The 13496-nt window shown below is 47.9% G+C and overlaps 1 protein-coding gene across 1 annotated transcript in view; it reads right to left on the bottom strand.

Moving 5' to 3' along the window:
* Window positions 1-13496, bottom strand: part of LOC100471017 (histone-arginine methyltransferase CARM1) — a 109192-nt gene that overhangs the window by 11701 nt on the left and 83995 nt on the right. The window contains exons 7-10 of the mRNA XM_034647333.1: window positions 7411-7492; window positions 6122-6207; window positions 3578-3667; window positions 1577-1714 (exon numbers count right to left, since the gene is read on the bottom strand). Of these exons, the coding sequence (XP_034503224.1) occupies window positions 1577-1714; window positions 3578-3667; window positions 6122-6207; window positions 7411-7492 (396 nt within the window). The remainder of the gene's footprint in view (window positions 1-1576; window positions 1715-3577; window positions 3668-6121; window positions 6208-7410; window positions 7493-13496) is intronic.

Here is a 13496-nt window from a genome sequence, read left to right as displayed (position 1 = left end):
TATACGCAACTAATGAAGCATCAAACTTTACATCGGAATCTGGGGATGTACTGTATGGTGATTAACACAATATAATAAAATAAAATTTAAAAAAAAATATTTAAAAACGAGTTTTGGGTCTATCAGGTTGGCAAAAAAAAAAACAACCAGAAACAGAGACTGGCAACGGGCAGCGCAGGGAACGACGTGCAGCGATGCTCAAGGCTGCCCCCTGCAGTGCAAGCGGGGGTGGGTGCCGTCACCGAGAAAGGCAGTATTTGTCAGTGTGCAACATACACATAGCCTTTGATCCGGCATTTCCACTTCTAGGGTCCTCACGTAGGCATATTCTTGCCACTGTGCAAACTTCCTGTTCAAGGATATTTAGTGCAGAGTTTTTTGCAAATTGCCAAAAAAAAACAAAAGGGAAACATCAGAAGCAAGCAAAGTATCAATCAGCAATTTAAAAAAAGACACATCGTATATCCATCTCNCGTTCAAGGATATTTAGTGCAGAGTTTTTTGCAAATCGCCAAAAAAAAAAAGGGAAACATCAGAAGCAAGCAAAGTATCAATCAGCAATTTAAAAAAAGACACATCGTATATCCATCTCTGATGCATCTGTTAAAGTGACTATCTGCACAAAACCAGGACTCACTGCTAAGTGAGGATGTAAGTTGGAGACTGCTAGTTTAGTCCTGTAAAACAACAAAAACCCCATGACAATTTTTTGTTGGCACATGCACAGAAAATAGCCTGAAAGGATATGGAGCACGGGGTCCCATCTGGGGAGTGGGCGAGGTGTGGCAGTGTGTGTGGACTCCAGACACTCTTGTACTTTTGAATGTACATGTGAATGTGTTAGGCTTTTGTAATGGAAGAAATCGAGACTTCAGAAATGGAAGGGTTGATATCTGAGGTGGTGAGCTCTCTGTCACAGGAGTATTCAAGCCCAAGAAAGGGGGGGGTAGGGAGGGAGGGAAGGAAGTGGAATGAGATGGCCTCTGAGTACCCTTAATATCCGGAGAGTCCTTGAACCACTCTGCTATTCCTTTCTCCTCTGATTCTCCAGCAAGGTGAAAGAAAATAAAGCATTTTAAAAATGAGATAAATCAAAGTAATCATTGCTGAGGCCTCGTGAAACCCATTACCAGAGGGAAGCAGCCAGTCTTGGTTGATACACGGCGCACCGGCCCTGCAGTGCTTTCCCCCCTGGGTACAAATTCGATGATACTGTGCTAAATTTGGGGGTGTGTGGCTAGCTGCAAGGAAGGCCAGGAAGCTGACGTGGGTTTAAAGCACTTGATAATGGCAAGTGCTCCCATGAGTGGATGGATGCCCTTCCTTCCTCCGCAGTCAGGTGGAGAACGCTGCCCTTGAGTTATCCCATGCTCCCTATCCCTGCCACCCTGAGCCCAAGGGGGACGTTTGCCGGCAGGCTCCGTAGCTGAGTGCACCTGGCAAAGTCAGCCACGCTTTCGTAAAGCATGCCATCCATTTCTAGGTGCCAGAAAGGCTCCCACCTCCTGCCCCCTTCCCCATCACTGAGCAGTACACATACACAGAGGTGGTCTCCCGTCTGTACTTTTCTGCTTACCGTCTGTTGGCTACGAACAGCACTTTCCCTGAGAGGGTCTCTCCTTCTTTGGCAAAGAGAGGAGTGTGAAGAAGGCACCGCACCTGATACCAATGAGTCAGAGGCTCAGTTGGGGCTGTTGACAGCCAAACAGTTACCCTGTGGGGCAAGAAAAGAGTGAAGAGCCAATCAGGTTTCCAGCCCAAATTTAATGGATTGCCCTGGGGACTTGGGTTGAGAGTTGGTTTCCAGGGTTTTCGACTCACGGAACCCTTTGAAGATAAGGACAGCTCAATCAAGGTCATTGCCATGTGCTGGGTACTGGACCAAGAGCTTCATGTATATTATCCCACTAAGCCTATACAACAACTCCATGAGGTAAGCCCAGAGAGGTTAAAGGACTTGCCCAACGTCACACAGAGGACAGCTGGAGAGCCAGGCTTCAAATCTGTGGACTTGGCCACTCTATTAACCTATACTTCCGAATCAAAGCTCATTAGAAGCCCAACAAGAAATAGAGTTCAACTGGGAAATGATTTGTTTGAAAAGCATCTGTCAAGGTGAGAAGTCTGGTGGCCTCTTAACTGTCTCATGCCAACCTGTTCAGGGAACCTGATGGGGCTTCTGGAAGCCAGAAAATCTCCTGGGGCAGATGGGTCTCTACGGTCGGACATCCTGCATGTGTATGTGTTTACATGCATGTTTTTCCTTTCATATGAAAAGGTGAGAACATTTGGCTGTGCCTCCAACACCAAGGTCACCTGTCCTGGGCTCAGGCTGTGTCTCTGCCTTGGATGGAGTAAGGTGCTCCTTCCTACAGGGTCAATTTGACTTGAAGATTTTGGGGGGACAGCTGACAAAATTTAACTGCTAAGTACTATAAACTGCTTCTAGATCAAAAAATACTCAGGCATATCACGGAGTAGAATGCAAATTTTCAAAAGCTTTTCAGGATAAAGCATTTAACTTCAAAGAAATGCTCCCCTTGGAGCAGGCCACTTCAGGCTTATCTCCCTGCTCCTGCAGGAATGAATTCGCTGGGGGCAAGTCTGAGAAACACATGCACGGATCCCTCGGACAAATACACTTCTGTGCGGCAGGAATGACTTGTACATCCTTTCCTTTCTCTCTGATTGTCAGCCCAGACGAGGCTGCCAGGGATCCCCTCCTCCCAGAGCCCCTCAAGCCCTTGAGGTTTATCACAGACCCACGGGCACGTCTCCCTCTGCAGACGAAATGACGAGCCTGGATGTTTCTGTAAGCAGGAGGGGAGAGTGCACTTCCTTCTGCCCGGTCATGGGACCCAGAGCAGCTGTCTTCACTCATTGGAAAACACCAGAAAGCCCGGCAAGGGAGGAGGCGAGTCAGGAGGAGAGCAGAGATTTGGGGGGTCCTGGGAATGGCGCAGCCCTTACAAGGAACGCCAGACACTGAGAGTCAACTTGTAGGTGGACTTTCCCCTCCTTTCCTTTAAACTTTCAAATCTTTTTGGGAGGGGGAGGGAGTCTATGGTGGAGATGTCACCAAACGTGGCCTCTAGTGTTAGGGTCCATGCCTGCCTGTCATTGAGGAAGGGCTCCAGTCTGAGAAGCTGGAGGTGTGAACCAGAGAGGGGGAAGGTATGACTCCGGGTACACCCGGACACAGGAGGTTCTGTAACCAGGATCATGAGACAGAAGCCACGGCAGGGGCCTTGGGGTCCTTCCACCACCTACTCTGGAAAAGACCAAGAGGGCTGATGAAGCCTGGACCCTCTCCTTCCTTCAAATCCCAATCCGTTGGCTTAAGAGGTTTCACAGTGTTTTAGCCAGGGCCGATATGACACCATGGAAAACTGTCTCATCTTGACTTGGCCCTAAAGTCTAAAAGTTACGTTAGCATCAGTGCTTTATTTTCTTGAAACCTAGAGAAACAAGCATTATGATTGCTGAAATTAACTTTATTTAAAACGCCTTGAAGTCACGATCACACATAGTAGAGAACGGCACGGGGAAGATTAGGAACAGAGGGGGTGATACTTACAGAGATCCGACAAAGGCCACGTCAAACCAGAACGCCAGGCCGTGGACGAGGCCAGACTGCGTCAGCTGAAACACAAAGGGGATTTCTACTCTGCAAGGAAAGAAAAGAGAGAGAGAGAACAGAAACACTTGGAATTATTTTTGCTGTTGTTGACAGGCATACAAGATACATTCAAGAGATCAGCTGGAATATTCCCAGATTATTTTCTTTCTCTCTTAAGCACTCCAGCTCTGGCAGCAAGGTTCTCTCCGTGTGTGATTACTGCCTGGGTGAGGCCGCACATTTGACAATGTGGCTTCTTGACAAAACTCGGCAAGAATCACATCACCGCACTGCAGTGACCCGGAACTCCCCGGGGGGAGTGCAGCATCCGGAGCAGGGTGTGAGCACTGGAGAGGAGGACGAGGAGGACCCAGGTGACACCCGTCCTTGCAGAAGTCAGAGCACTAATCCAACTGGGGCAGCCCTGCTACGCAGCTGCTCGGGCCGCTAAAAAATGAAGTGGATCCCAAGAGGGCACATACGGCTGGGAAGGTCATTGTCATAGTTCATTTAGTTTTCAGGGAGGCCGCTGAAACTCCCACAGGGCCACAGCAAGCGTCATGAAGACGTGGCCGTGGTTTCTACCACACGCGGGATGAGTGGGAACAGAAACAGTGGAAAAGATACAACAAAGTCTAGAGGCTAACTTGGAAAGTCACTTAAATCCTCCGAATCTCAGTTTCGTCATGTTGATGGGTGACAAGACCTCTCCCCACTTCCCTTGCAAGGTTCTTGTGCGTGTCGGACGGGGGAAAGTGCATATGAGAGCGCTTTGCGAACTTCGACGTGCTTCAAATTAGAAGACAGTAGTATTCGTCCCTGCTGAGGGGAGACTTATGTTAGTGAGTGTGCTACAGGTTTTCAAAGGAGGTCGTACCTTATTTGTGTTTATGGTGCTCTGCAGCACTAACTTCTTTCAACCTGAGATAGAGCATTTCTCGAGTTTTCCATCGTGCTGATCACACTGAATTGTTTGGTATTGCACTGCCATTATTTCTTTCTTTTCTTTTTTTTTTTTTTTTGCATTCCCCTAAATAGACTATGAGCTATACAAGGGCAGACTTTAAAAATTTACTCTTTGAGCCTGTGTAAGCACCAGCACTGTACCTGGCACCCAGTGAGATCGCAATAAGCATTTGCCCAATCAACCCATGTGAATGAATGATGGAAAGCTGACACAGACATCATTTTCAAAAACTTCGCTGGGACTCAGGAGGTGGCCCAGAGCAGCACATAAAGCCGATGGAGGTCAATTTTGTCTGGGCTCATGGGAGTTACTAGAGTTGTTCCCAAATGCCACCTCTCTTCAGCTGAGCACACAGTAGGATGACACTTACCACTCACCCGGGCTCAGGCACGGCCGTGTGATTTCCTTGGACCAATTAAATGTGAACAGAAGTGAGCTGTGTCACTTCGAGGCCAAAGCTTCTATTGCCAGCACGTCCTTGGCCAAGCTCCTTCTACTCCCTCAGCGAGGAGGGACTCTCTGGACCGAGGCCGGGGCGCCAGGGTGTGTGACGCCACACAGGCCAGAGCTGTGCCAGTGCACAGACAGTGTTGGGGAGAAGGACTCCTGGGTTACAAGCCACGGAGGTCTCTTCTTAGGACCGCAGCAGCTTGTAGCCTGGGCTAAGACAGCACCCTTGGTCTGTTGTGAGCTCAAGACAGAGCTCAGATGGTCTGAGTTCCCGGCTGCACCTGCTAAAGCCTGGCCCCCGCGTCCTCAGGAGCCCAGGCAAAATGACAACCTGGCTGGGTCTTAGGTTGCATAACCGGAAAAAAAATATATTCACATTGATCTTCTCAGGGAGAAAGAAGCAAAGTGCTAGTGAAAGGTCATCCAAGGGGGATTCCTATCACCATCAGGGGAATGAGTTCTCATTTCAGAGTGTCTTCCAGTGGACAGAAGGGGGACAAAAACAAACATTTACTGAGTGCTGTCTTTGACAATGAGCCCGGTGCCCATGAAACACCTAGCACAGCACCTAGTATACAACCTTGTGGTAAGCACTAAACAAGTTGCAGCTCTTCTTAAGGTTATTGGCTTAGGTGAGGCATCAAACAGCCCGGACTGGGGAGCCTTCTGAACGGTTCAAATCCCAGGTCTAACATCCTCAGTAATTCTGTGACCTTGTGCAACCTACTGTCCCACTCTGCCTCACCCCTGTCCTCAGTGAGACGGAGGTAACCATAGTACCATTGCAGAGCACTGTTGTGAGGACACAAGGAGTCATGATGCGGAAAGGGCTCAGAACACTGACTGGCTATGTAAGTACAAGCTATTACTACTTACTTTTACACACACAACTTTTAAAACAATCCTATGGAAGAAGCAGCATTACCCTCGTTTTGCAGTAAAATGCTACTAGTATTGCCGCACCACCCCTGGGTGTGACTCCCACCTAAGATCTCCCTGCGTGAGTGACAAAAGTCTGCACTGAGTTTTGGGGATGAGAGAGGTGGAGATTTTAAAAGCCAAGAGCAACACTGGTATTTACAGACCTGTGGAGATCTGCCTCTTCTGAGTCCATAAAGTTGACTGTGTATTTGACCGTCCGAGCCATCAAAATCCTCACGTCGAATGTGTCCTTGGGGGAGGGGGGAGAAGCAGAGACATTATCTTTCTGTCAGGATAAACTGAACCCAAGCAAAACTGCTTTCTTCCTGAAACTTTAACTCAACAAGAGCTGGATTTGGAAGGCATGAGGTAACGAGAATAGTATCGATAATGACGGCTAGCATTTATTCCGTGCTTACTGTACACCAAGCATGGAGTGCTTCACCCTTTCCTGAGTGCTAAGTGCTTTGTTAGGTTGTATCATTCAACCCTCACAATATTTCTGGAGCAGGTGTTTGGTGTGTTTTCAACCATCCAGATTTTACCTCTTCTCCACATTCCAAGAAGTTCCACAAAGACTTAGCCCACCCTCAGCTCCAGGTACGGCCGGCGACCCCAGCTTGGCCAAACGGTGCATGACTTCTCCCTTGCAGATGGTTTCTCAGGCAGGAACACGACCCGAGGGGGGACAATCAGGCTCTATCTAAACTAATTCTGGGGCTTTGGCCCAAGTTATTAGAGAACAGCAGGCTCTCCTGTGGGACGTAAGAGCTGTAAGACCCTGAGGCTGGAGTTCCTGACGCCATCATGCTACCATGAGGGGAGACCTTGTCTAGCAATAGAGTTAAATTAGAGGCAATGGTGATAAATTTTAAGGATAGAAAAATCAGATTTGGGTGACACTGTCTGAACTTCAGCAGTGGGTCCCTAGATCTAGGCTCTGCAGGTTCTGAGGGCCAGTAATTAAGCCAGTTTTGAGTAATGCCAACTTATTGCTGTCCAAGGTCACACAGTTAGAGGGGGCCACGATTGAAACCCCGATCTGTTTGACAGCGATGCTCCCGTTCTAAGCTATTTACTTTACAAAGCTTCCTCTCCTACTATGCCTTAGGCCACCAGAATCAATGGGAAGATATGAATTATTGAACAAGTGTGAGGGCTGAGTGTGTACATGGGGTGAGTCAGGGCAGTGGGGGAATTAGAAGTTACTTATTGAAAGACAGTCAGAAAATCTCCTTGCTTTCGACAGCATCATTCTTTGAGAATTTTCTTAATTGATTGGAAGATAAGAGCTGGAAGACCTGAGAACATAGTGTTCCAAGGAGCTCTTTCTTCTTTTCGGTGATGGCTCCGCAGAGCCTGGCAGCACGCTGCCTCCCAGGAGCGTGAGTGAGCAAGCCATCGAATCCACAGATGAACACATGGGGGAGAGCCTGTAATGATGCCCACTTACGACTATTGGCTGTCTGAAATACTCGTCCACGGCAGCGCCCCGGAGACTGGACAGGTTGACCCCGTAAAAGCACTGCTGGTACCTGAAAGAGGGAGCACAGAGAATCACATGCACCTTGCCCCTCACCAGAGTCCCCCAGCCCCCTGCAGCTGTGACGCGCTGCGAGGCTGCCTCAGAGGTCCTCAGAGGTCGCCGCAAGCAAGCGAAGGGAAACTGGTCTAGAGGGAGTAGCAGAGGAGGAAATGCTCTCTAGCGAATCTAAGGACCTGTACTTGACCTGTGGTGGGGAGGCAGAGAAGGGGGGATAGTGGAGGTGAAGGACAATACTTGTGGAAACATTATGGAGGCTATGAGGCTATCTGTGGGTACAAAGGCCTCTGGCTTCCTACCCTTGACCTCCAGCCCTAAGGTGGCTGCCTGCTCCGTGACATGCTGTCCAAATCCTGAAATACGATTCCTTGACCCTCTCATTATCCAGCTCAGAGCACGACTTTACACCTCCAAAGTCCCTCCACATTCCTGCTGTTTCAGGAAATAGATTTCTCTTTCTGGTTCTTCTGTAGCCACGGGCCTGCAACTTCCTGACGGCATCAGCTGCGGCAGCCGAGAGCAGTGGTCCCGCGGGAACTGGAGCCTGTGCGGCACAATCCACGGCGCGCATTTCTTCTCAAATCTGTGGTCAGTGACGTTCGACCACAGAAACTGACCAATGCTCTAACCCTCGCTTCCTTCCTCTGGAAGCCAGAGGCGAAGCAGCTACCGCCACACCGCGTCCCTGCTACTACCCAGACTGTACCTGGAACACAGCAGGTGCTCCGCGACAGCTGGGCGAGAGGTCTCAGCTCCTTAGAGAAGAGATCTCGGTGTGGATTAAGAGAAGCTTTACTCAGGCTCTGCCAGGGACTGGCTCTGTGCCCCGCACAAGTCACCTGAACTCTCTGCCTGTTTCCTTTCCTCTGAAATGGGAATAACTATAAGCTCACTCTGTGGGGCTGTATGCGCATTAACGGAATTAATATAAGGAACTGTGAGCGAGCAATGCTTGGCATTTTGTTACCGTCGCCTGAGTCAGCTGTTACCCTAGGAATGTCGCCTTCTCAGGTCAGCACCAGGGACCAGAGCAGTGGGTCCCCATCTGACTGTGCTGTGGGAGGACTTGGCGGGGGCAGGGACGGGGCGCTTTTACAAATTTGAATTCCCAGGCCCAATTCCAGAAAGCAGCCTCAGAGACCTTATCACTAGAGACTGAAAGTCTTTATCCTGAGACTGAAAAGCAGCTCCCCTAATAAGGGTGAGTGTGTGTGCGTGCGTGTGTTGTACAGCCTGAGAATCAAATGGGGACACACTTCATCACCCCCATCCTCTCCCAACCCCATGCCTGCCAAACTGCAGGGAAGAGAGGAAAACAACCACCACCACAAAGAATAAACATACAAAATCTGAATTTGTGGTGCAGCTCGATTTGGATGGAAAGACCAGCCAAAGCAAGGCTCTAAATCCAAAGTCAAAGCCTCCAAGGCCCTCAAAAGAGGCAGGGAGGCTGATAATGTTCATCGACAGCCAGCTCTCAACCTGCAAGTGAAAAGCAAGCCCGAACCAAGGTACCTGCAGATCCATAAGCACACATGCAACCCCTCACCGCTGAGCCTCGGCTTGTTTCCCTTCCGCCTGGAAATCCCCTTTCCCTCTCTTGCCCTGTTAATTCCACCTCGTCTTTGAGACTCAGCTCAAATGTTCCCATTCACAAATTTTAAAACTTGTGTTACAGTAAAATATTTAAGTTTAACCCATTTAAAAGTGAAAGTATTTTCTAGGGGTGGCTGGGTGGCTCAGTCAGTTAACTAAGCATCTGATCAGCTCAGGTCATGATCCCAGCGTCCTGGGATGGAGTCCTGCATCAGGCTCCCTGCTCAGTGGGGAGTCTGCTTGTCCCTCTCCTTCTGCCCCTCTCCCCTGCTCATGCACTCTCTCTAAGATAAATAAAATCTTTAAAGAAAGTGGGAGTATTTTCTTATTTATAAGTGTATATTTAGCACAGGGCTGGTATGCTGTGAGGATTAAAAATTACCTATCCAGCTAGCTATCATGGATCTCTTTTTAATGAATGAATTGAGGGCTTGGTGTCCTTCACAGGCCTATGAGTGGGTACAGGTGCCAATGAAGATAATGGTGAAATGGAAAATCATGACCCCAAGTTTCTTTAGTTTCATTACTTTTTTTTTTTTAAGATTTTGTTTAAATCTTTTGAGAGAGAGAGAGAGCATGGTTAGGGTGGGGGGTGGCAGAGGGAAAAGCAGACTCTCGGCTGAGCAGGGAGCCTGACGCAGGGTTGGAGCTCAGGACCCTGAGGTCCTGACCTGAGCTGAAGGCAGACGTTTAGTGCTTAACCAACTGAGACACCCAGGCTCCCCTCTACCTTTCTTTCTTTCTTTCTTTCTTTCTTTCTTTCTTTCTTTCTTTCTTTCTTTCTTTCTTTCTTTCTCTTTCTTTCTTTCTTTCTTTCTTTCTTTCTTTCTTTCTTTCTTTCTCTTTCCTTCCTTCCTTTTCTTTCTTTTCTTTTCTTTCTTTCTTAATATTTTATTTATCAGAGAGAGACAGCAAGAAAGAGAACACAAGCAAGAGGAGTGTGAGAGGGAGAAGCAGGCTTCCCGCTGAGCAGGGAGCTCGATGAGGGGCTCGATCCCAGGACCCTGGGATTGTGACCTGAGCCGAAGGCAGACGCTTAATGGCTGAGGCACCCAGGCACCCCTCTCATTACTTGTTTCTTAATCTTCTCCTACTAAGGGGCCCCAACCAGCCTGGCCCACAGGTGAAGCATATAATTTTATGAATATACATACTGAAATCAATGCTCCTATAAGCCCAGAAAATACTTAGAAACAGAACACTGCAAGTTTAAACAACCCTTTCAGTATTTAGCAGGAAAGTCGATGTGTTTTTGGAGAAATAAGTCATCATCACAATAGTTTTTTTTTTAGAGGGAAGGAAGAGGGGGAAGGAAAGAGAGGGAGATGGGGAATAGAGAGGGGAGGGGACAGAGGCAGAGAATTTACCGGAAAGCCCAGAAGGACTCAACCCTGTCCATCCTTCAGAAACCCCCAGGAAGCTTTTGAAACACCGATGCCTGGACTGCATCCATCCAATTGTGGTTTATTTGATCCAGGCGTGTAACCCTCCCCGCCAACTGGCAAAAGAGAATCCCCAAGGGCAGAGACAGCTTTCCACCTGGCAGTGCCTGAGCCTGCAAACTGCTCTCCGGTCCTTGGATAGAACCTCAGAGGGACCAAGTCTGTGCCCTTTGCCCTGTGTGTTTGGTGCCAGTTAAAACCCAGCAGCCGTGATCAGTGTGGTGCACACGGGCACCACACCTGGGGCAGGCAGAGCTGTGGACCTCCTGCCTGGGTTTGAAGAACTTTCTGGCCATGTTCAAATTCTTAGAAGTCTCAAATCTTTTTCTGAAATGCATCACAAAATAATTAAAGCAGATGGGCCTGGCATCTCTGTGGGCCTCCTAAGATACATTGTTGGGTGGTGAATCAGGAAACGAAATCAGTTGACTTGGAAGCCGATTTCCATTGTTTTCATCATATGTGGGTTTTATTTTCCAGGTTAACGTATGGCCTCTTAATGAGTCCATAAGGCAGAGACTACGTGTGGTTTTTGCTCTTGGCTTCACATTTCCAACTGTCCTCCCCTTCCCTCCCCTCCTTCTCCACCATAATCCATGCAACGTCTCGAGAGTTCTGCAAATATAGCCCGGAAGAAAAATATTTGTACTAGTAGCTACGCCTAAACACACCCAGAGTGCAGAGAAAGAGGCAACCCGTTTACTATGACCCTAACTTCTCCAAGTTCTACACACAGAGCTAAGCGTGGAGAAGCATCCAAAGAAGATTCCTCGCTGGCCTCCTTTGTCCTTGGCTCTTTGCTAGTTCATCCTGGCCTTCTGTCCTTCCTCCTCATTCACACAGCTCTCACCACCAGCCTCCTGGATCTGTCTTAGAAGAATGGTGGTACCACCTCTGTTCTCTTAGAGATGTCAGCACTGGCCTCCAGCCCTCACGGACAGGAGCTGCTGTAACACAAGCACTTTCTTTGCTAATACGAACGTGCGTCTCTCATGGCACAACTCAGATATTTTACTTTAATAAAAATCTTTGCATTTTCATTCTGTACTAACCAAAACCCCACTCATCTCCATTGAGAAACTTGAAAAAAGAGACAGAAAAGGGGGAAAAAAAGAAGGGAGGGAAGGAAGGAGGAAGATAAGGAGAAGTAAAAACCCTAGTCTACTGTTTGACAATCCAGCAACTTTTCTGTGTCTTGATGTCTTATGCTTTACCAGAATTCACAGCCAAGGGCACGCCAACCTGGGGAGAGGTACAGAAGCCCTAAGAACTAGAATACAAATACAGGGATCCAGGAATGTCCTTAGGATACACATGGTACTGAGGATGCAGCCTAAGGGAGTGGCTGGAATGGCCTGGGGGGGGGTTGCCTCACAGGAGAAGGATGCACGTCTAGGAACAAATCGTATCTTTTTAATTTCTTATACATCCCTTATATATACCAGGACTTGGGGCTTGGTAGCTCTGACAGTTTTCTGCATCAGTAGAATGCAGACGTCCCTCCGTGTACAGTGGTGTCTATAAAGATGCTCAGCTCATGATGTCTCTGGTTTTTGGGGTCTAAACTCCAGCAAAGTAATGTGGCTTATATTTTACATGTGATATGTTTATATAATTTGCATATTAAAAACATTTTTTTTTTACTATGAAGAAAAAGGGGGAAAGGAGTGCACAGTTGTTTAAAGATACCAAGCTTCAGACAGTGCATCTTTCATAAGAAGTAAGGGAAAGCCCGTGACTCTGTAGAGGAACCCATGGAGCATCCCTAGGCTTGCCCGTGTAAATCTAGACATTACTGGTTTGCAGAACAACTGGACCTATTAAAGGCTGTATCAGAAGGAAGAGTAGATCTGGCAAGACAACAACGTAGACATCTCTTGTTTGTTGCTCTTCTTCTGGTAACAGCACCAGCTTCTCTTCTGGGAGGCCCCTCTTCCCCGCTCAGTCCTTGTGGCTTGGGTGGTCTTGACTCTCGAGCTTCACATGTGGCTCAGTCCCAGTCAATCAGAGCATCTTACGACCCTGGTCTTGGGCAATGAACCCAGGGTTTGGCACCTGACCCAGTCAGAGTCAAGTGTAAGAATTTCGCTCAAACAGCTGCAAAGAAGAAGAAGATATGCAGCTGGATTTGCTGCCTAGGGGCTCAGGAGCAGAAATCACAGAAGAGCTATGAGTCTGACATAGGTTACCAAAAAGCTGAATATAGAAATCAAAGCTTATTCTTTGAACAAAAGCCAGTCTGTAAACACTGGACAGATGTGGTTAAAAACAGTGTTTGTTGAGATTCAGCACGAAGGACACGCTGCCCTATTTGTAATGGACACCCCCAAGGCTCACATGGCTCCCCTTCCTGTTCCTTAGCTGTAGTCCCAAATACGCTCCATGAATTTTAAAAACAGATTCCCCTTTAGTGCAAAGTGGACAACTTCTAAAACGCTTCTATTCCCACCACAAATTTTAGTTTCCTCTAAGCCCGTGACTTCCCTGCTGGACCTCAGTGAATGGATGGAAAGAGGAATTCACCACTTTTAATGATCAGATTCCTTCACAAAAGCACCTTTGCCCATAGGAAGAACGAGTATCAGACTCATTCTAGAGCATACTGGAGTCATCTTCTCCGTTACCTCAAACCTCCCTGTTAATTTCCTGAGCCTGGCGTGCAACCTTGGCATTGCACTTGAACTCCTTCTAACTGAGACTCCTGTACTATATCTGTAACACCGAAATAGGGACCACATGGTTAAAGAAAAAAAATAAGGCCTGGATGTGCACAGGCCCAGGGATGGACTATTATGGAAGAGCTAGGAGTTTGACACAGGTTACAAAAAAGATGGAAATAGAAATTGAGGTTTCTTTTATGAGCAAAAGCCAGACGGGTTCAAGAACGACAGATATAAACAGAGAGGCCGAGGGAATATCAAGAATAAATGCTGGGGGCTGAAAGGAGATTCTAGTGAA

This window comes from Ailuropoda melanoleuca, chromosome 17, assembly GCF_002007445.2.
Source record: "Ailuropoda melanoleuca isolate Jingjing chromosome 17, ASM200744v2, whole genome shotgun sequence".
Lineage (NCBI taxonomy): Eukaryota > Metazoa > Chordata > Mammalia > Carnivora > Ursidae > Ailuropoda > Ailuropoda melanoleuca.
The sequence above is the reverse complement of the archived record's forward strand: the minus strand, read 5'-3'. Positions and strand labels throughout refer to the sequence as shown.